This window comes from Anomaloglossus baeobatrachus, chromosome 6, assembly GCF_048569485.1.
Source record: "Anomaloglossus baeobatrachus isolate aAnoBae1 chromosome 6, aAnoBae1.hap1, whole genome shotgun sequence".
Classification (NCBI taxonomy): Eukaryota; Metazoa; Chordata; class Amphibia; order Anura; family Aromobatidae; genus Anomaloglossus; species Anomaloglossus baeobatrachus.
The window spans coordinates 327,991,681-328,013,459 of NC_134358.1; the positions used below are offsets into that span (position 1 = coordinate 327,991,681).

A 21,779-nucleotide genomic window follows, 5' to 3' on the forward strand; every position below is an offset into this window, starting at 1 on the left:
TTTATAACAGGTAAAATACTTTGCTGCCTGTAGATTGTGAGCCCTTGCAGGCAGGGTCTTCTCTCCTCCTGTACCAGTCTGTGCCTTGAAATGTTCACGATTATTGTAATTGTCTATGTATGCCCCTTTTCCACATGTAACGTGGCATGGAATAAATGGTGCTATAATAATAATAATTAGTATATTTAATTATCAACTTGCTGTACACTTGAAATTACTCTAAAGTCTGATATATATTACCGTCAGAATTACAATTTACTGATTTTTTTTTTGGTCCTTTTACTAACTTTCCTCAGTATTTATAATTTAGATTTTATGGATCCTGTCTTTTTTATACATACTTTATCTCTGTTTATAGTAACCATGGTTGTCTGTACTTCGTGTGTGTGTGTGTGTGTGTATGTATGTATGTATGTATGTATGTATGTATGTATGTATGTATGTATATATATATATATATATATATATATATATATATTACAGGGTGGTCCAAAACGAAGTGGACAGTATGTTTAATATGGTTATCAAACACGGTATAAAGTGAAACTAACACAATTGCCCTTAGCAACCAATCAAATTCCACTTTTCATTCTTCACAGACTTTTTGGAAAATGAAAAGTGGAATCTGATTGGTTGCTAAGGGCAACTGTGTCAGTTTCACTTTACACCATGTTTGATAACCCAATTACACATACTGTCCACCTACTTTTGGACCACCCTGTGTATATATATAATATACTAGAAGGTGGCCCGATTCTACGCATCGGGTATTCTAGAATTTACGTATTGTGTAGTTCATGTATGATTTTTGTTATATATATATATATATATATGTTGTGTGTAGTTACCAAGTGTTTGTGTAGGGCGCTGTACATGTTCTGGGTGTTGTCTGGGTGTGACGGGGGTGAGAGCGGTGTTGTATGTGTGTTGCGTTGTTTGTGGAGCGCTGTGTGTCTGTAGCGTTGTGTGTTGCGCGGTTTGTGTGTGTGTGGTGTGTTTTGGGGGGAGGTATGTTTTGTGCAATGTGTGTGTTGTGCGGTATGTGCGTATATTTGTGTGTGCCGCGGTGTTTGTGTGTTGGGTGTTGTGTGTGTGCAGCGTTGTCTGTGTGTGTAGGTGTCTGTGTAGGGCAGTTGTTTGTGGTTCCCAGTGTGTGTGTGTGTGTGTGGTGTGTTGTGCACTTCCCATTGTGCTCCATCCCCCATGCAGCGCACTCCCCATCGTGCTCCATCTCCCATGCTGCGCACTTCCCATGGTGCACCATCCGCCATGCTGCGCACTCCCAAACGTGCACCATCCGCCATGCTGCGCACTCCCAAACGTGCACCATCCGCCATGCTGCGCACTCCCAAACGTGCACCATCCGCCATGCTGCGCACTCCCAAACGTGCTCCATCCGCCAGGCTGCGCACTCCCAAACGTGCTCCATCCGCCATGCTGCGCACTCCCAAACGTGCTCCATCCGCCATGCTGCGCACTCCCAAACGTGCTCCATCCGCCATGCTGCGCACTCCCAAACGTGCTCCATCCGCCATGCTGCGCACTCCCAAACGTGCTCCATCCGCCATGCTGCGCACTCCCAAACGTGCTCCATCCGCCATGCTGCGCACTCCCAAACGTGCTCCATCCGCCATGCTGCGCACTCCCAAACGTGCTCCATCCGCCATGCTGCGCACTCCCAAACGTGCTCCATCCGCCATGCTGCGCACTCCCAAACGTGCTCCATCCGCCATGCTGCGCACTCCCAAACGTGCTCCATCCGCCATGCTGCGCACTCCCAAACGTGCTCCATCCGCCATGCTGCGCACTCCCAAACGTGCTCCATCCGCCATGCTGCGCACTCCCAAACGTGCTCCATTCCCCATGCTGCGCACTCCCAAACGTGCTCCATCCCCCATGCTGCGCACCCCCCATTGTAATCCATCCCCCATGCTGCACCAGCATCAGCCTCTCTACCCGCAGCATCAGCCTTCTGTCCCCAGCATCAGCCCGTCTCTGTCCCCAGCCTCAGCCCCTCTCTGTCCCCAGCCTCAGCCCCTCTCTGTCCCCAGCCTCAGCCCCTCTCTGTCCCCAGCCTCAGCCCGTCTCTGTCCCCAGCCTCAGCCCCTCTCTGTCCCCAGCCTCAGCCCCTCTCTGTCCCCAGCCTCAGACCCTCTCTGTCCCCAGCCTCAGCCCCTCTCTGTCCCCAGCCTCAGACCCTCTCTGTCCCCAGCCTCAGACCCTCTCTGTCCCCAGCCTCAGCCCCTCTCTGTCCCCAGCCTCAGCCCCTCTCTGTCCCCAGCCTCAGCCCCTCTCTGTCCCCAGCCTCAGCCCCTCTCTGTCCCCAGCCTCAGCCCCTCTCTGTCCCCAGCCTCAGCCCCTCGCATCCACTCACACACACCCGATCGCATCCACTCACACACACCCGATCGCATCCACTCACACACACCCGATCGCATCCACTCACACACACCCGATCGCATCCACTCACACACACCCGATCGCATCCACTCACACACACCCGATCGCATCCACTCACACACACCCGATCGCATCCACTCACAGACACTGACGATATCGCACATACGCGCTGATACTCACAACATCCGGACATACCACATGCCTCTGGCCATGTGATCCTCCGTCAGGTCCTGGAAGATCACAACAGCACAGTATCGAGGCCGAGAAGCAAGCGATATCGCCGGATGCTGTGAGTATGTGGATGCGATGTGTGTGTGAGGTGTGTGTGAGGTGTTTGTGAGAGTGAGTGCGATCTGATGTGTGTGTGTATGCGTGTGTGTGTGCTGTTATGTTTGTGCGTGTGGAAGTCGCGCCGCTGCAGGACCTTGATTTACTGGTAACTATGCAAGCATGGTTACCAGCGCAACACGTCCCCCGCTCGCACGGGAGCCCACACCAGCATACGGCGGCGGCGTACGCTGATGTGGGCTCCCGTTGGGGAGGGGGGAAAGGGGGGGGGGAGTACAGTACTCACCTGGGATTCGTGGCTCCGTGACCGTGTCAGTTCGGGCAATGCGGGGGGGGGGGGGCGAGAGCTAACGTCTATTGCGTGAGGGGGGCGGGGCGTGGCGTGGGCGAGTTGCCAATGCCTGCAGGGTGCCGGGGCGAGAGGCCAATCTGTGGGGGGGGGCAGAGCCTGGGCGAGCGGCTGGCCAATCCGTGTGGGGGCGCAGCCGGGGCGAGAGGCCAATCCGTGTGGGGGGGCGGGGCCATGGTGAACCCAGCGGCCAATCAGCTTTGTGTCACCGTAAGGACATGTCACGGTGACACTGTCACCGTGACACAATTTTGGAGCATGACAGACAGACAGAATAAGGCAATTATATATATAGATATTGATATTCCCACACATATGTATTGATACACTCTCTCTGTCATTTGATAATTTGATACATATTTTTTACTTTTTATTAATGATGAGCGAACGCTATGATGCTCAAGTACTCGTTACTCGAGTCAGTAGGTTGAATGCTGTGATGTGCTTGACTCAAGTAATGAGTATGATAGCAATCAATAGTTGGGCAATTCGTCTCTCCACCCATATACAGTCAGCCATAAACCGAGCATTTCTGGGAGAGGGTGGGCATTTTGTTTGTTTTTTACACACACCATACAAAAATGTTGGGTTTGGAAAGTTTAGCTGCCTGACCACATACAGCCAGCCATAACCCAAGCATTTCTGGAGGAGGGTGGGCGTTTTTTTGTTTGTTTGTTTTTTTTACACACACCATCCGAAAACATTGTTTATTACCCCAGTGAGAGTCATTCAGAGACTGCAAGTGGCTTTCACTGACTTACATTATTCATTGAAGTGAGCTGGCGCTTTGTGTCGGATGTTTCACAAACAACACATCTGAGCACCCATGTTAGTGGGCAGAGCATTGAGCGTACCCGAGCAGCCCGATGCTCAGCCGCGTATCGAGCAGTGGTGAGCAAGCTCGCTAATCATTACTTTTTATGTATGCTTTGGTCTATAGCATGTATAAACAATGTTAAATTTGACCTGTTTCAACAATACAAAATTCAATGTGTGACCAATTCCTTTTTTTCTAATTCCTTCATAATTTCTTCACATTTTTCTTAACTTACATTTTCCTACTACAGAAATATGCCCAAAAAGAAACAAAGCTAAAACCTAAATCTGTATCCTTTTGAAGTTTTTATCTTGACCTTTTCATTATTAATACTCCAATATTTCTTCATTGATTAGTGAGGTCTTCAGTAGGGTCCTTAAGTGTGAAAAATACCTCTGAACCAACTGTGAGCAAAGATGGGAATGAAGAACATGATGCATTCAGAAGGTACATTCCAAAAGTAGCCTGAAAAATAACAGAGAAATAATAGATTATAAAAATTTATGTCGCATACAGAAAGAGCTGTACTTGGAAATCCCTTTTAATTAACCTTTTTTATAGAATTCTTTTCAAAAAGGCTGATGTTAAATACAATTATACATTGAACGATTTTTCATGCATAAAATGAGGTGAGGTTAGAGAGCTTAATAGATAAACATAAAATCAGTATAAGCAGTATATAAATAAGACAGTATAATAACAATTAAATGAGATTTCTGAAATACATAGTACTTAGTCCAAACTTGATAATAACTTGGCAATATTACCTTTTCCGGAAGCCACTGGCTCTTACATGATATTGTTTTGCTGTGTAACAGAAGTGACTTCTGAAATTGTAGCTAGCTTTGTACTTGTTCAGAATCTGGTCACATGTGGTCAAATAACAGTAAAATATAGTAGAAAATAAATTCTTCTACCACTGAAGTTTGGTCTGTCATAGACGAATATATTTTCTCTGGGTTATGAATCTCATAGGGTAAATATGTACCATAGTCCCATTGTGTTAAATATAGTTCTTACTGCTATACTACAATATCAGCAAATACTTAATATGTGTTAGGATTAAAACAAATTCCCATACGTGGCTGGTAAACTGAGCACTCAGATCATTTTCCTATCTAGTAATGGAAGGAAATCTTAATAAGATATGTGAATTACAATAAAATATAAATAATCATGAGCGAGCACTAAAGTGCTTGGGTGCTCTGTGGTCGAATCGAACATGTCAGACGCTCTGACTGGCTAGACTTGAGTAATGCGTATAATGGAAGTAATTTATTGGGCAGTTCGCCTCTCCGGCCAAATACAGCCAGCTTTAAACAGAGCATTTCTGGGGGAGGGTGGGCATTTTTTTTTTCTTTTTATTTTCTTTTATGCATCGCATCCAGACACATTGATATAACCCCCAGTGAGAGACACTTAGGGACTGCAGGGAGATCTCACTGGGGTGCTGGCTCCCATCATTCACTGAAATGAGTCAGCTATTTGTGTCAGTTCGTTCACGAACGACACATTCGAGCACCTGAGATACTCGGCTAAGTACCGAGTGTACCCGAGCCCCCCGATACTCGATTGAGTACTGAGCAGTGGCAAGCACGCTGGCTCATCATTAACTATAACTCTTTGGTGGTTCTTGTTTGGTTATTACCTACAGTTCAGAGGATGAAAGGTGAGAGCAATCGGGGCAATCAAAATTTAAAAATATTCTCTATGGGGAACAAGATGTTTGCTCAAACCTTGGTTATATTTCTAAAAAATTTTCAGGACAAATGACTTTCAATTTAGATATGTCCTTTGCAATCCAAAAGAAGAGTGTATCGCCGGCATCCCTGCACAGCTCTACCTCTCCCCTCCAGCAGAAATGCCGACTCACTCACCACCGCGGTCACATTGCACCCTTTCTTGCCTCCCCGTGGTCCTCCATGTGCTTCCTTGCTGCTCCTGAGGCCTGTGCATGCTGCATAAGCCTCATGAATTAGCTCTCTCACTTAAAGCACGCTAATTTCAGCCTATTGCTGAGGGACTTACGGCATTTTCCAGCTAGGGGAGGTGCCTAAGCAACTTGGCTAGTTAGTCAGTTTATGTCTGTCTAGCTAGTTGTCAGATCCTGTTTAATTCTGCGCCATTACCTGTACCTCCTGACCAGTAGCTATCTCCCAGTGCCTGCCGTATCTTCCATACCTGCCTGTACCTCCTCCTCTGTCTGCATCAGTGGTCCTGGCTGCATCTCTCTGCACTAGGGACTCTGTCTGTCTGTACCTGAGACCATCCCTGCCCTGGAAGTCAGCTACTATAGTCACAGATACTGCCCTGGGAGTGGCACCTGGCGTCTGTGGGCAACCAAACCCATCCTCACCACCAGGGATTCAGGTGTATGAACGGTAGGCACTTAAATAAGCCCCTCCTATATCAGGGTAAGTCAGTGGGCCACTCCCGCTTGCTGCCTCAACACCGTAAGCATTACAAAGAGATCCATGTGAGATTCCATTTTGTACTAAAAATAATTATATATTTTGTAATGATATAAGGAAGAATAAATCTGTGGCTCAACCAATCCCTGTCAATTCTTAAAACCACTATCTACTGTGGCATATTTAGTGTAGTGGTGGTTAACCAGGAAAGGAAGGAAATTGGTACTATTACTGTGGTCTAGTCTTTGTTTAGAAACATGTGTGCTTTGCTGCAGTCTTGTGTGAACACATAGCCGACTTAGGTAATGTGCGCACGTAAGTGCGTTCTGCACCGCAGCATTTAGTCACTGCTTGTGTGATTCTTCTGTGTTCTGAAAGTTTGGTCTCTGCAGAATTTTTGCAGATTTCGTGTGTTCAGGATGCTGCCTCTCCCATAAACAGAGTGAAGAACGCATCCAGAACGCACAAAACAATTGACATGTTACTTCTTAGAACGCAGCGTTTGGACAGCATGCAAAACGCTGCGTTCTAAAAAGCAACATGCAGATGGATTTTACACAATCTACATAGATTGTGCTGGGGACGAAAGACGCATGCTTTTACACTGCGGTGCAGAACGCAACGTAGACGCATGTAATTATGCTACGTGTGCACATGGCCTTAAGGCCGCTTTACACACTGCGATATCGGTACCGATATCGCCAGCGTGCGTACCCGCCCCCATCGGTTGTGCGACATGGGCCAATCGCTCCCCGTGTTGCACAATATCGCCCGGACCCGTCACATGGACTTAACTTCCCTGCGATGTCGCTGTGACCGGCGAACCGCCTCCTTTCTAAGGGGGTGGTTCGTTCAGCATCACAGCGATGTCACAGCAGCGTCACTGAACCCGCCGCCCAATAGAAGCGGAGGGGCGGAGATGAGTGGGACGTAACATCCTGCCCACCTCCTTCCTTCCGCATTGTTGCCAGGACGCAGGTAAGGTGAGGTTCCTCGTTCCTCTGGTCAATAAAAAAGGAGCAAGCTTCGGCACACTCAGATAATAGAATATGAAATGAAACATTTTTTGCTCAGGTGATTTTATTGTAAGGCACAAAAAAAGGTTCATCAATTACACCGACGTTTCAGCTTGTAGAGCTTTTATTAAGGTGATACTAAAAAAGATATATAAGGACATAGACCATACAATGGATGGATCAATTGGATCAAAACGTAGTTGTGGGATGATGCCTATTGCTGCAATAATACAAGTAGGTGTGAAAAGGAATGGTGATGATACCAATATATACTGGCGAAAAGTGATGCTGTCCTTGGCAATAGTCCTCAGCGGAAAATAGAAAGTTTGGGAGCTGAATAAGTTTTTGGTGAGTTCTTGACATTGCATATTTTCACTACAAAAAAAATGCAGCGTCTTAAAGTTCCAACAAAGTTGAAATTGTCTCTCCAGTAAAGGAGACAAACTCTAGCACAGCGCCACCTATTGGAAGTAGCGATCCTAAAAGTCACAAGTGGATTTTTAACAATCCTTTGCAATATGACTCAGGATATATAAGCCAGATCAGAATCCCAATTTGCAGACATGGTGTTTCAGGGTGCTTGCCCCTCGTCAGTGCAAAGTATGGGGTGTCTGATCTGGCTCATGAGAAAGCTATGTGGGGACCACGGGGGAACACTATTCTCCTTAAGGAGACTTTGCAAGCCAGTCTGGCTGCCAAGTAAGGGGACTTATAGCTGCCACGCCCCTCTAGGAAATATTCAAATTGTCTCTCCAGTAAAGGAGACAAACTCTAGCACAGCGCCACCTATTGGAAGTAGCGATCCTAAAAGTCACAAGTGGATTTTTAACAATCCTTTGCAATATGACTCAGGATATATAAGCAAAGTTGAGGGATTTATAGAAATATCATGTCTAGTGATGGGCGGAATCGCAAATAACTGGGACCGGCATGTCTATCCAGGTTAAAAAAAACCTCAGTTCCATCCCGAGATTGGTCCTGGTTATTTGTCTGGATGCCAGTCCTCATATAAGTCTATGGGGACCAGAATCCAACGATTAAAAATGGTGGTAGAAGGGATAAGGAGAAAGGAGCAAGCAGGCTGTACTTATCGAGGCCCTGGCATGGCTGTATATGTTTCCACTCTTTCACCTTCATTGCACATGACCGAGAGCGCCATTTCTGGTTCTGAAACTAGCGAATCCTCACAGCACACAATGTATGCAATGTGAAGTTCAATAAGGCTGTGGTCAAATTAATGTATGACATCCGATGCAAGAGCAATGCATGTGATATACTAATGACCCTCGACTCAAGCACTGCTGCGAGTGTCATGCGACTGTGATCCGATCTTGTGGAGATGGTGGGTGCTGCGGAGGAGATGGAGGGGTTAATCCCACCATCTCATCCATTGTTAGCCTGTGTGTACATCGCACTGCACTGGGATAACATCCGAGTGCAGTCCGATGTTTCTCTCGCACCCATTCACTTGTATGGGTGCGAGTAACACGGCTGTCACAGACAATCGCGGCATGCTGCCATTTTTTCCTCAGTCTGATTAGGGCTGAGTAAAAACTTGCAGACCTGAGCTGCATCATTGTCTAACATGGGGCCGAGTGCAATGACAGATTTTCTCACATTGCACTCATGCAAGTCATACACAAGTGTGACTGTGCCCTAAGTCTTGCAGTTACTGCAGACTTATGAATTTAGACTTGAAAACCCCTTTAAAACTCAGTTTAAAAAAAAAATAATAATAAAAAAAATTGACAAAAATTATTACTGCCGCAGAAAAAAAACTATACCAAAACCAATAAAAATCCATTTAGACAGTAGATTTGTTTATAAACAAGTTAATCGGCTCTCCTACAAGGATTGTTAAAAACCTTTCAAAAAACCTTTTTTTTGCCGGTTCAGTTCATTGTAAGGAAACAAACTGCACTTTACGTCCCACTCTGCAGTCTAGCGCTGCGTCTTTGCTGCCCCAGTCTTGTAGCCTTTGCTGTTTGGCTGTAGTAGTGACATAACAAAGCTGTAGGTGATTACTGAGCTCAGCGGCTCTGCTGATGTAGACAGCATGAGCTGCTGAGCTCAGTGATTGGCTGCAGTGCTGCTGACCAAGTCACTACTGTAGCCAGACGGCTGAGACTGGGGTGATACCTGAGACACAGTGTTGGAAATCAACAATGTAAGTAAAATGAGTTTTGTTTTCTTACAATGAACTGAGGCAACACATCCTCTATTTTTATGTGGTAGCAGCAACAATAATAAACATTGCAATGATAAAAAATTAGCATTTTATGAGCACTTATTTGCTGAATATCAGATTATGCAAATGGCCCTTAAGGTGAACTTATCACCAGGTAAAAAGGGGCCAGATTTTGCTCAAATTTATTCCTGCTTTTCTCCGGAGTATATTGATTTTTGTATTTTTATATCAACAAAAAGGTTCCAGAGATATGGGACTTTTAATTAGTTCTCCTTGTTATAGTCTTTACCAACTGGGCGCTGCTCACAGGGTAATTATGCTGAACAGCCTAAAGGTATGCACCCACTTAATTAGCACTAAATAAAAAGACTGAAATCTCTGGAACAGTTTAGTGGATAAAGAAAACAAACAATGAAAAACAGAATACTCAGGGGAGCAGCTGGAGTAAAATAAGAGAACAGACTGGACACTTTTGATCCTTTATTAATTAATTTGATTAATATTAAAATTCTGCATCCTGAGCAGGTGACATGTGTATTGATACCTGTTGATTGCACGTGCAGGACTGCAGGTATTGTGCACCTCTTCTAATGTGAATGGGACAGGTGCTCGATACCTCTCAATTTCGCAGTATTACAGCAGACATCAGGAGATATGCTATAGCCTGCCCGTCTCAAGTGAAGTGAAGTGTGTGAAGCTGGACCAATCCTTGAAGTGTAGTACACAGAGTAATATTATCAATATGAGTAATACAGAGTATGAGCTGCCCTTCAGGTTACTAACCTTTCCTTCTCTGCTGGATGATAGTGTTTGAAATACTTCTTTCTTCTTTTCACCAGTTGTCTGATCAATACAAATTATTTGGCATCGGGTACATTTTCCTGAAACCTAAAAAGAAACATTAAGAGTTAAAAGCAAACTATTTATTCATTGAATTGAACAACACAACATTATGATTGAGTACATATCCAAATTCCGTCTTAGCACCAACATCTTTAGCAGAATTAATGTGCTGTAACCCATCACCTTTTATGTTTTACTGAGACAATGCACAATAGTTTTGGTTATTGATGTGCACGGTACTAACGCTATAGCCCTATGCAACAAGGAATTGACTCTTACTGTATTCACCATTTTGCTACCCGGAGCCATACACCTATGCAAAGTATTGGTTGATGACAGTGTATGGTGACAACTTGATGTGGTCTGGCAATCCATAAAATGGAGAGTTGCCGTGGCCATAAGGACTCAAAGGGTTGCAGGTGGTCTATGAAAATTCTCCATTTGTTTTACAGTTAGATGAAAATGATGACATAATAACATATAAGAATTATACAATTATGACTACCAGAACAACCACAAATGCAATATAAAATATTTATTATTTTTATCTAACCTATTTTGATATTGTTCTTTACCAACAATGTATACAGATGTTCCAATAAGCCATAATGCTGATAGCTATGGGGACTTGCCTTCATTCACTCACATTATTGGTGAGGTCAAGTACTGATGTTGACTGATAATTACTGGTATTTGTCTCTTTCTTTCCTAGAGCAAAGCATTTGTTTTTAGAAACAAACCAAGCATATAGTCTGATCCTACAATCATGGGGTGTAATTAGGAAGTTGTGGGAGGGTGAATGTCGGGAGTGGGATTAGGTTGTTCAAGAAAAGTGGTTATTAAACTGACAGCCAGCCTGGAGATAAGGCAATATTTTATAGGAGACGGCAGTGTGGAGGCCATGTACCATAAAAGGTGTGTGTGTGTGTGGGAGGGGGTCCGATTTTTGTAGAGATGACAATGAGGTGCAATTATTTATTTAGATGCACAGTACAGCACAGGTATTTTTTTTTTCAGGGGCATTGTAATGATGGTGGTATAGTTAAGGGCAGCGTGTTGGGATTTCCTGAAGATGACTGGAGAAGATAAAAGTTTACAGAGGCAGGCTGTCGATATAAAAAGTTATCATGGTGTCTAATCAAGATGGAGATGAAAAGAAAGAGAACGTGGCCAATCACAGATCACCTATAAGGAACTTGGGATGTACCGCTTTATTTGTGATACTGACAACATCAAATCAATATAGTGGTTTCTGTATGGTCCACAGTCTGAATATGGATGTTAACAACAACTTCCAGTATTTCTTTACAATTGTTAAAGATATACTGGCAATTGGAGGGTCATGCAATTTAATTATATATGGAGTTGACCTGATATTTCAATTGATCGCTGTAATAAGCTTGGCGATGTATCCATATACTGATGGTGGTTCCGGTGATGTATTCCTGTACTGATGATTGTTCTGCTGCTGTATTCATGTACTGATGTTGGTTCTAGTGATGTATTAATGTACTGATTGTAGTTCTGGTGATGTATTCATGTACTTATGGTGGTTTTGGTGACATATTATTGTACTGATGGTTGTTCTGGTGATGTCTTATTGTACTGACCTTGGTTCTGGTGCTGTATTCATGTACTGGTCATAGGTCTCACAATACATTCATGTACGGTTCTGGTCATATAATGGTTTACTTATAATGATGATCTACGTCTGTACTAATTGTGACTCTGGTGTATTCCTGAACTGGGATTGGTTCTGATCCTGTGCTCATATAGTTATCCATACCTTGTCAGATAAAGTGATACATTCCTATGTTAATATAGTATTGTGTCTTCTGACAATTTAAGAATTACTACATCTGTATTTATGGTAGGAGCATTAATTTAAAAATTAAGCACTGTAGCATACCAAATCTAAAAATTGTGTAATTTACTCACTGTCATTATTTGGCTCTGCTTAACGTTACCAGTGGTTATCATGTGAACACTCACATGCGATTTTTATACTTAGTCACATGCCAACTAGCTTCTCTTCCTGCTTCTCTCAATGAAGCAGGGGCTGTATTCTTTCACTGAACATTAAGAGAATCAGGAAACTAAATTTGTCGGCTTTGTGAATGTAAGTATGCATATCGCAGACAAGGGGTTATCAGACAACTACTGAGACTGCAAACATATATCCGTGATGAACCAATTTTTGATGTAATATCCCCAATATATATACTACAGTGATTCCAGAAGGGGATCATATATAGATGTTAGTAGGCAGGCAGTATACATAAATAAAATACCTAGTGATGTTGATAAAATTATAAATATTGCACATTATTCAGTAAGCATGCTGACTCAAGGTGGAAATAACCATTATCAAGAGAAAGTATATAGTCAAGCTTGGTGAATAACCACCACAATTAGCCCTGCACACACAGGTAGCCAAAGAACCACGCTTATCTAATCAGGGGATCACCATAGTGAACAATGTAAATAATCATGGATATGTTAAAGCCATCAGAGTAAGTGCATAATTACCTAGAGAAACAAAGGTCTTGTCTGGAAACTCCTACGCGCGTTTCGACGAGCAGTCTTTTTCCAGGGAGAGAGTATATGAAAAAGACTCCTGGAAAAAGACTGCTCGTCGAAACGTGCGTAGGAGTTTCCAGACATGTAAACATCCCGCTCACCTTTTTCCTTCCGCATTGCAGCCGGGACGCAGGTAGGAGATGTTCCTCGCTCCTGCGGCTTCATACACAGCGATGTGTGCTGCCGCAGGAACGAGGAACTACAGTCATGGCCAAAAGTTGAGAATGCTACAAATATTAATTTTTACAAACTCTACTGCTTAAGTTTTTCTAATGGCAATTTGCATATACTCCAGAATGTCATAAAGAGTGATCAGCCTAACAGCAATTACTTTCAAAGTCAATATTGGCTAAGAAAATTAACTTCAACCCCCAAAACACATTTCAACATCATTGCATTCCTGCCTTAAAAGGAGCAGCTAACATTGTTTTAGTGATTGTTCCATTAACACAGGTGTGGGTGTTGAGGAGGACAGGGCTGGCAATCAATCAGTCATTATTAAGTAAGAATGACATCACTGGACACTTTAAAAGGAGGCTTGGTATCATTGTTTCTCTTCAGTTAACCATGGTTATCTCTAAAGAAACACGTGCAGCCATCATTGCTCTGCACAAAAATGGCCTAACAGGGAAGAGTATCGCAGCTACAAAGATTGTACCTCAGTCAACAATCTATCGCATCATCAAGAACTTCAAGGAGAGAGCTTCCATTGTTGCCAAAAAGGCTCCAGGGCGCCCAAGAAGGACCAGCAAACGCCAGGACCGTATCTTAAAACTGTTTCAGCTGCGGGATCGGTCTACCAGCAGTGCCGAGCTAGCTCAGCAATGGCAGCAGGCTGGTGTGAGTGCTTCTGCACGCACAGTGAGGCGGAGACTGCTTGAGCAAGGCCTGGTTTCAAGGAGGGCAGCAAAGAAGCTACTTCTCTCCAGAAAAAACATCAGGGACCGACTGATATTCTGCAAAAGGTACAGGGAGTGGACTGCTGAGGACTGGGTTAAAGTCATTTTCTCAGATGAATCCCCTTTTCGATTGTTTGGGACATCTGGAAAACAGCTTATTAGGAGAAGAAGAGGTGAGCGCTACCACCAGTCTTGTCTCATGCCAACTGTTAAGCATCCTGAAATGATTCATGTGTGGGGTTGCTTCTCAACCAAGGGAATTGGCTCACTTACAGTCTTGCCTAAAAACACAGCCATGAATAAAGAATGGTACCAGAATGTCCTCCAAGAGCAACTTCTCCCAACTTTCCAAGAGCAGTTTGGCGCCCAACAATGCCTTTTCCAGCATGATGGAGCACCTTGCCATAAAGCAAAGGTGATCACTAAATGGCTTATGGAACAAAACATAGAGATTTTGGGTCCATGGCCTGGAAACTCCCCAGATCTTAATCCCATTGAGAACTTGTGGGCAATCATCAAGAGACGGGTGGACAAACAAAAACCAACAAATTCTGGCAAAATGCAAGCATTGCTTATGCAAGAATGGACAGCTATCAGTCAGGATTTGGTCCAGAAGTTGATTGAGAGCATGCCAGGGAGAATTGCAGAGGTCCTGAAGAAGAAGGGTCAACACTGCAAATATTGACTTGCTGCATTAACTCATTCTAACTGTCAATATAAACTTTTGGTACTCATAATATGATTGCAATTATATTTCTGTATGTGATGTAAACATCAGACAAACACAATTAAAAACCAAAGGGCAACAGATCATGTGAAAATATAATTTTGGTGTCATTCTCAAAACTTTTGGCCATGACTGTACATCGTACCTGACGCTGCATCGGCATTATGGAAATGTCGGACCCTACACCGATGATACGATAACGACGCTTTTGCACTTGTTAATCGTATCAAAAAGGATTTGCACACTATGATATCGACTGCGACGCTGGATTTGCGTCACTTTCGATTTGACCCCACCGACATCGCACCTGCGATGTAGTGTGCAAAGCCCGCCTTACAGTAGTAATTTTCACGTATAATTTCAATAGTATTATCACTAAAATACGATGCTTGATTGCTTGATATTCAAGTCGAGCTGGTCAGATGCCCAAACAGGCTGAACTCGAGGTACCAGTATAATGGAAGTCAATGATTGGCCAGTTCCGCCCTTCGCACACATACAGCCAACCATAAACAGCTCTTCCATTGGGAGGAGGGGCAGGTTTTTTTCTTTTTGGGACACACTGCATCCAAAAATGTTGTCTTTACCCCCAGTGAGAACCATTCAGAGACTGCAATGGACTCTTACTGGGGAGCATGCTCGCATCATTCAGTGAAGCAAACCTGTGCTTTTTGGTCAATGTTTCATAAATGACACATCCGAGCACTCACAATACACTGCTGAGCACCATGAGTACCTGAACATCCAGATGTGTGATCAAGTACCAAGCAGTGCCAAGCACGCTTGCCCAACAATATTCACTATTTGTTCCATTATATCCTTTTGGGATTCATAATATACACAAGGCAAGTTAAAATTATAATTTACATTTGGATTTGTTTATAGCACTAATATTTTCAAACAGCAGGTGTTATAAGTATTGAACACTCCAACAAATTTCTAAGTAAATATATTTCTAAAGATGCTATTAACATAACATTATCACTATATGTTAGTAACAACTCATCCAATCTACAAAGGTAAAAAAATGAAAACATAGATGACCATAAATTTAATGATGTGTAACAATGAGAAAAGAGTCATGGAACCCATAAGGTGTAGGGGCGACATGACAGTCTGGAGGGTAGGGAGTTGATGGGGTTAAATGGTGCTATTATTGTAGGAAGGTGGAAGGAGATGATGATTGGTTAGGGAGGGGAGTATGGTGGGAAGAAAAAGGAGGAGCTGCATGGGTATATAGGAGGAGGTGGGGGTCAGTTACCTTCCCTGGACGACAGCTTTAGGAACCTCCATCATGACGTCCGGACGACTCCGTGGATCTGGTCAGCATAGCGGTGCAGGGTGCTCAGGAAGCGCAGTCCCCCATCCAGGCTGCTTGGGTGTTCACTGGCACCTTCCCCTTCCCCCTAAGCTACAGTTGGGGTTCGGTTTTCCAGGACCCACTGGAGGACTATTTTCGTGGCGATAGGGGTGAGGAGGCACACTGAGAGAGCCCCCCCATGGGGACCCTCGGTGGCGGGGTGGGCAGCGGTACTCTGCTGCCCCCGTTCAGGTCGCAGGGAGGAATCTCCTTCATGGATGCAGCGGCCGGAAAGGGGGCGTGCCCAGCCCTGGGGCCTACTTCCGGCTTGTGGCCTCAGACTAGATTTGGCAGCGATGCGGCGGCTCCAGGCAGGGAGCGCGCCCTGCAGTGGAGGAGGCTATTCTAACCCCCCCCCCCGCCGTCGGCGGGGGAGGCTGCTGACTGCAGAGACACCCGTGTCTGAAGCATGGGGTTTGGAGGACTGGGCGCAGCAGGCGGCGGTGAGGAGGTGAGACAGGAGGCATGCTGTCTCTCCTGGAGCAGGTACCAGGTCAGCGGTGCAGCTCCCAGCAGCAGCGGTTTCCCCCAGGAGGGAGGAGAACCCAGCATTGTGGAGGCTGATCGGCCCAAACAGGGCATGTGGATGCAGTGCTCCTGGCTCAGGGGGCGAACCCAGCGGGCATCGGGGGCTGCAGCTTGAGGGGCACAGATGTCCTGGGAATGATGATGGACAATCGGCAAAAAAGGACGGTGCTGATCTGAGGGCGTCCTCCGGAGGCAGCCGGGTGCGATAACTAATTTAAGTATTTAGCCTTTTTGTAGTGGGGGGTTGGTCGCTATAGTGTAGAAGTGACTAGCGATAGGTGTAGCAGCTGGGGGGTTGGAGCATGTGGTTAATTCTTAGGTCGCTTAGGGTCCCCGGGGGATTTGGGTCATGTCTTGGAGGCCAGGGCAGAGTTATGGACGAGGTGGTGTCATGGAGGTATAGCCATGAGGGTGCAGGTGGCGTCAGGTCCGGTGGTCACAGTTTCATGATGAAGGATGCATTTTTTAGCTCATTGAGGCTTGGTTACGGGTGCTGACGATTGCGGCACGCGTAAGCAGGGGAGACGGAGCATTTATTTGAAGGTTCGCTGGTCTGATTTTATTGGGAATCTTATCATGCATAGTAGTTCATATTGGATGGATTACGATGGGCAAGGTAAATGGGCAAGGGGGTCCCGCGGTACGGAGTGTGTGGGGAGTTTTCAGGGGATTTCGTGAGTGATGAGTGTGAGGGCGGGGCTCCGGTATAGCATAAGGGTTGCTGAGGAAAAGTGAAGAAACGAGAGCGGAAATGTGGGAGATGGTTGTTATAATGGTTTTGTGGGTTTGAAACCACATCATGGGTGCGGCTTGTGTGGTACAGTTTGGGGTATTGTTAGTTTGAGGGCAGCATGGCTTGGTCCTGGGAGCTGGATGCATTGTGTTAGTGGATGGTAGCATAGTGGCTAATTCGTGGATAGTTAGCTTATTATCCTATTATGGAGTTTGGTGCTGGGGGGAATGAGGGTCCGGAGGGCCTGAATTGGTGTTACTGTAGGTGGTGGGCAGCTTTGGGCGGCTATTGGTGAACTCGGTAATCAGAAATGGTGGGCTGCGGATGGAACAATGGCATTCCTCATACATCCATGATTATGGGGGGCTATTCAAGTTAGGGTTGGGACTTCTGGATTGGTCCTTGTCGTGCAGGGAGTGTAATATGTGTGGCTTAAGGCCATCTAGTATTATTGGGTGTTTTGTGTGGTTGGACAAATGGCATATTTGGACGGGTGGAGTCCTATTTTATGTTTTCATACAATAATAAAAAAAAAGTGGAAAATGTGTGGCCCGGAGGTAGGCACGTGGCTCTTGGTAAGGGTTTTGCTTGGGGAGTTGGGGTGCTCCGGTCTAAGACGGAAGGGTATTTGATTTGGAGTGTGCAGTTGTGCGCTACGAGGAAAAGTGTCGCACCTTACGGTGGTTGGCTTTGAGTGGGTACTACGGTGTGGCAAGGTTTTAATATATCATGGGGTGTAATATGAGGGCTCAAAGTGGGTTGTGTGTTACAAGGTTTCCTTTAAGAACACTATGCCCGGACATGGTGTTTCGAAAGTTTGTGCCTCCATATGAGGTGGATTCCTGAACGTTGTTTTGGGAGCCGAGTCATGGTATCAAGGGTGTTTGGTACGAGGTGGTGTTATGGGGTGGTCATGGTGTCGTGGCCCATATTAAAGGGCGATTTAAAATAAATGCATAAATAAATAAATAAATTGGGATATGGGTAGGTTCAAAGAGATTTGAGGTGGCATGTGCGGTCACCAAGCATGATGGGAGTGCGGTGTAGTAAGGTGAGCTGGTAACGTTGGCTGGTGCATATATGGGATGCTCAGAGCTTAGGTTGATGTATGGAAGGGTTTAACGGTTGGTTTCGGCTTGCAGGTTGGAGAAGCAAGCGTTGGGTGTGTGGGGGTCCAGGCCACGCAAGGTGTCACGTGGACTGTCATGTGGTGGGGGTAGGTCTGGTCCAGAGGCGGTTTAACGGATAATGTTATTTGATTGGAGAGTCACTTATAGGATATAGTGGCTCCGGTTACAGGGATCTTGCAGGCATGGAGTCCTGCAAGATTGGAGTATTGATCCGTAGGGGATTAATACCTCATCTCCGGCCCGGTGTGTGTTGCGGCCAGGGATCATGTTTTGGTGGTGGAAGGTGGTTTCTGGACCGGGCCTACCCAGGGTAACGTATTGTATTATGTACTGTATTATTATGGTATTACCTATTGTTAAATGTCGGGGACGCCCGTTGGACGGCGCCCCCTTGTGTTAGTGTGTAAACAATAGGCAATAAAGGCCTGCTGTGGCCAATTCAACCAAGTCATAAGCAGTGTCCGTGTATTATTTATACAGGGTAGGGGTAATTAGGAGTAATACAGGAATCAACGACCGGACAAATCCCTCCTGGAACTGTCATGACACAGGGAAAAAGTATTGAACACATAAAGAAAGATAGATTTCAGCTGATGCCATGATTTTCCGTAGCTTCTTACTCCTATCATTAATTAGAAAGCAATCCAGCCACTTAGAGAAAAATAATAGTTGGTTCAACTGATGCCTATAAAAAGGTGTCTCAATACCAAGGTGTCACACAAGAAACCTTTCATGATAGGTAAAACCAATGAGCTGTCTGAAGACCTTTGAAACCATATTGTTGCAAAACATACTGATGGCATTGGTTACAGAAGAAATATTGCTTCATAAACCAGCCATGACCAGATGCTCCCTGCAAGATTTCAGACACAGGAGTGCAAATAATTATCAGAACATTTGTTTAAGAGCTAAGGACCACCTGGGGAGAGCTAAAGAATGATCTGGAATCAGCAGGTGCAATTGTTTTGAAGAAAACAATTAGTAATGCACTGCCTAAGATTCATTGATGAACAAAAGGCATGCTAAAATGTGGTTAAAGTTTGCTCAACAACATTTAGACAAGCCTGTGAAAAACCGGGAGAGTATAGTTTAATCAGATGAGACCAAAATTGAACTCTTTGCATGACCTAATACACATCATGTTTTGAGACCAAATGGAACTGCATAACACACAAAAAAACACCATGCCAAAAATGAAATATGGAGTTGGAAACATCAAGGTGTGGGGCTGTTTTTCAACAACAGCACTGAAAAACCTCATGTAATTGAAGGAAGGATGAATGAATAAATACAGAGGCATTCTTGATAAAAATTTGTTGCAATCTACCTGGATGTTGAAGATGAAACAATTGTAGATATTTCAGCAACATAATGATCCTAAACATATAGACAAGAAATCTCTCATTTGGTTTAAGAGAATGTAAATAAAGCTGCTATAATGGTCCAGCCAATAACAAGACCTATATTCAATAGAAAATTTATGAAAGGAATTAAAGCTCAGCGTTCATGACAGGAGCCTATAGGACCTCCAGAATTTGAAGAGTGATTGTGTGGAAGAATGGACCAAAATCACATCTGAGCAATACACGCGACTATTTTCTCCATACAAAAGGTTGTAAAGCTGTCATCACCAGCAAACAATTTTATATGGAGTATTAAATACAATTCAGTAAGCGTGTTCATTACTTTTTTCCTGTGTCATTTCTCTTTATACATCACTAAATTTATGGGCATCTATGGTTTGATTTCTTTGTCTGTGTGGATTGGACGGTATGTTATCGACACCTGGTGAGAAATTCATGTTAATGGCAGGCACCTTTAGAAATATCTTTAGTTAGAAGATTGGTTCAATACTTATTTCACTGGCTGTATATGGAAAATAAAGCTTTAAAACAGATGTGTATTTTTTATTTTCAATGGGGCAAAAGGGGTGACAAACTTTTTTTATTTTTTTAAAATATTTTTTCAAAACTTTTTTTTTACTATTTTTATTGATTTTATCAGTCACTTAAGGGGACTTTATGCATGCGCTATCCAATCTCTTCTGCTGTGCAGAGCGAATCTTCAGAGCTCTGCTGGCATTCACAGAAAGTAAGTTATGACAGTGACAGGCATCATCAGCTGACCTCGCGCTGTCATGACAACCCATTGGCGCCCTGTGATCGCGTCAGAGGGACGTGAATGGCGGCGTGAAAGAGCACAATCCCCTCCGGCGCATGTTAAATCGTTCTGTTAAGGGGCACTTTACACGCTGTGATCTCGCTAGCGAGCGTACTCACCCCCGTTGGTTGTGTGACATGGGCAAATCGCTGCCTGTGGCGCACATCGCTTACACCCGTCACACGGACTTACCTTCCCTGCGATGTCGCTCTGGCCGGCGAACCGCCTCCTTTCTAAGGGGGCGGTTCGTGCAGCTTCACAGCGACGTCACACGGCAGCCATCCAATAGAAGCGGAGGGGCAGAGATGAGCGGGCGGAAGATCCCGCCCACCTCCGTCCTTCCTCATTGCCGGTGGACGCAGGTAAGGAGATGTTCGTCGTTCCTGCGGTGTCACACATAGCGATGTGTGATGCCGCAGGAATGGCGAACAACATCGTACCTGCAGCAGCAACGATATTTGGAAAAGGAGCGACGTGTCAATGATCAACGATTTTTGACGTTTTTGCGATCGTTGATCGTTGGTCCTAGCTGTCACACGCTGCAATGTCGCTAACAACGCCGGATATGCGTCACAAACACCGTGACCTCGACGATATATCGTTAGCGATGTCACAGCGTGTAAAGCACCCTTTAGAGTTTGGCATTGTGATTTAAGGAGTTATCAGGCGCGGGTGGATCTCTGATCTGATCGCCTGTTAGCTGCACATTGTCATTAATTTTGTTAATGGCTACAATACAATTGCATGTTTATTGCTTTGTTTCCAATCCAGAGGCTAAATTCTGCCATTGTCCAAATAATTTTGAACCTGTTTGTTATAAAGAAGAATTACAAAATATTCCAGCAAAATGTCTTATTTAATCGCTTTATGAGTGTCTACATGAAAGATTTTCATAATTTAGCTCTGTTCAAACCCCCATATAAATTTTCAATGCTTATGTTGAATTTTTTCAGCCAGCATTATTCATTCTTTCATTGTGTTAATGTTGCTTCTCTTGGAGTCAAGTAGTTATAGGAATAAAAGAAACATTAATGTAAGGGGCGCAATAAATGACAAAAATAAAGTGTTTAGAGAATTAAAGCGTGAAGGTAGTGATGAGGCATTAAATACTTATAAAGAATTAAATAAATTCTGTAAAAATCAAATAAAGGCAGCAACGATTGTGACAGAGAGACTTATTGTCAGAGAAAAAAAATAATCCAAAATTATTCTTCAACTACATAAGCAGTAAGAAACTCAAAAATGAGTGTTGGCCCCCTCAAAAATAGTCTGTGTGAAATGGTGGAAGAGGATAAGGGAAAGGCCAATCTGCTAAACGCCTTTTTCTCTACAGTATTTATACAAGAAAAT

At 44.4% G+C, this 21,779-nt stretch overlaps 1 protein-coding gene across 2 annotated transcripts in view; it reads right to left on the bottom strand.

The window, feature by feature from the left end:
* Positions 1–2,614: 2,614 nt before the first annotated feature.
* Positions 2,615–21,779, bottom strand: part of MOCOS (molybdenum cofactor sulfurase) — a 393,375-nt gene continuing 374,210 nt past the window's right edge. For both annotated transcript variants that reach the window (XM_075316537.1, XM_075316536.1), the window contains exons 14-15: positions 10,253–10,357; positions 2,615–4,319 (exon numbers count right to left, since the gene is read on the bottom strand). In XM_075316537.1, coding sequence (XP_075172652.1) covers positions 4,200–4,319; positions 10,253–10,357 — 225 coding nt within the window. In that variant the 3' untranslated portion in view covers positions 2,615–4,199. The remainder of the gene's footprint in view (positions 4,320–10,252; positions 10,358–21,779) is intronic.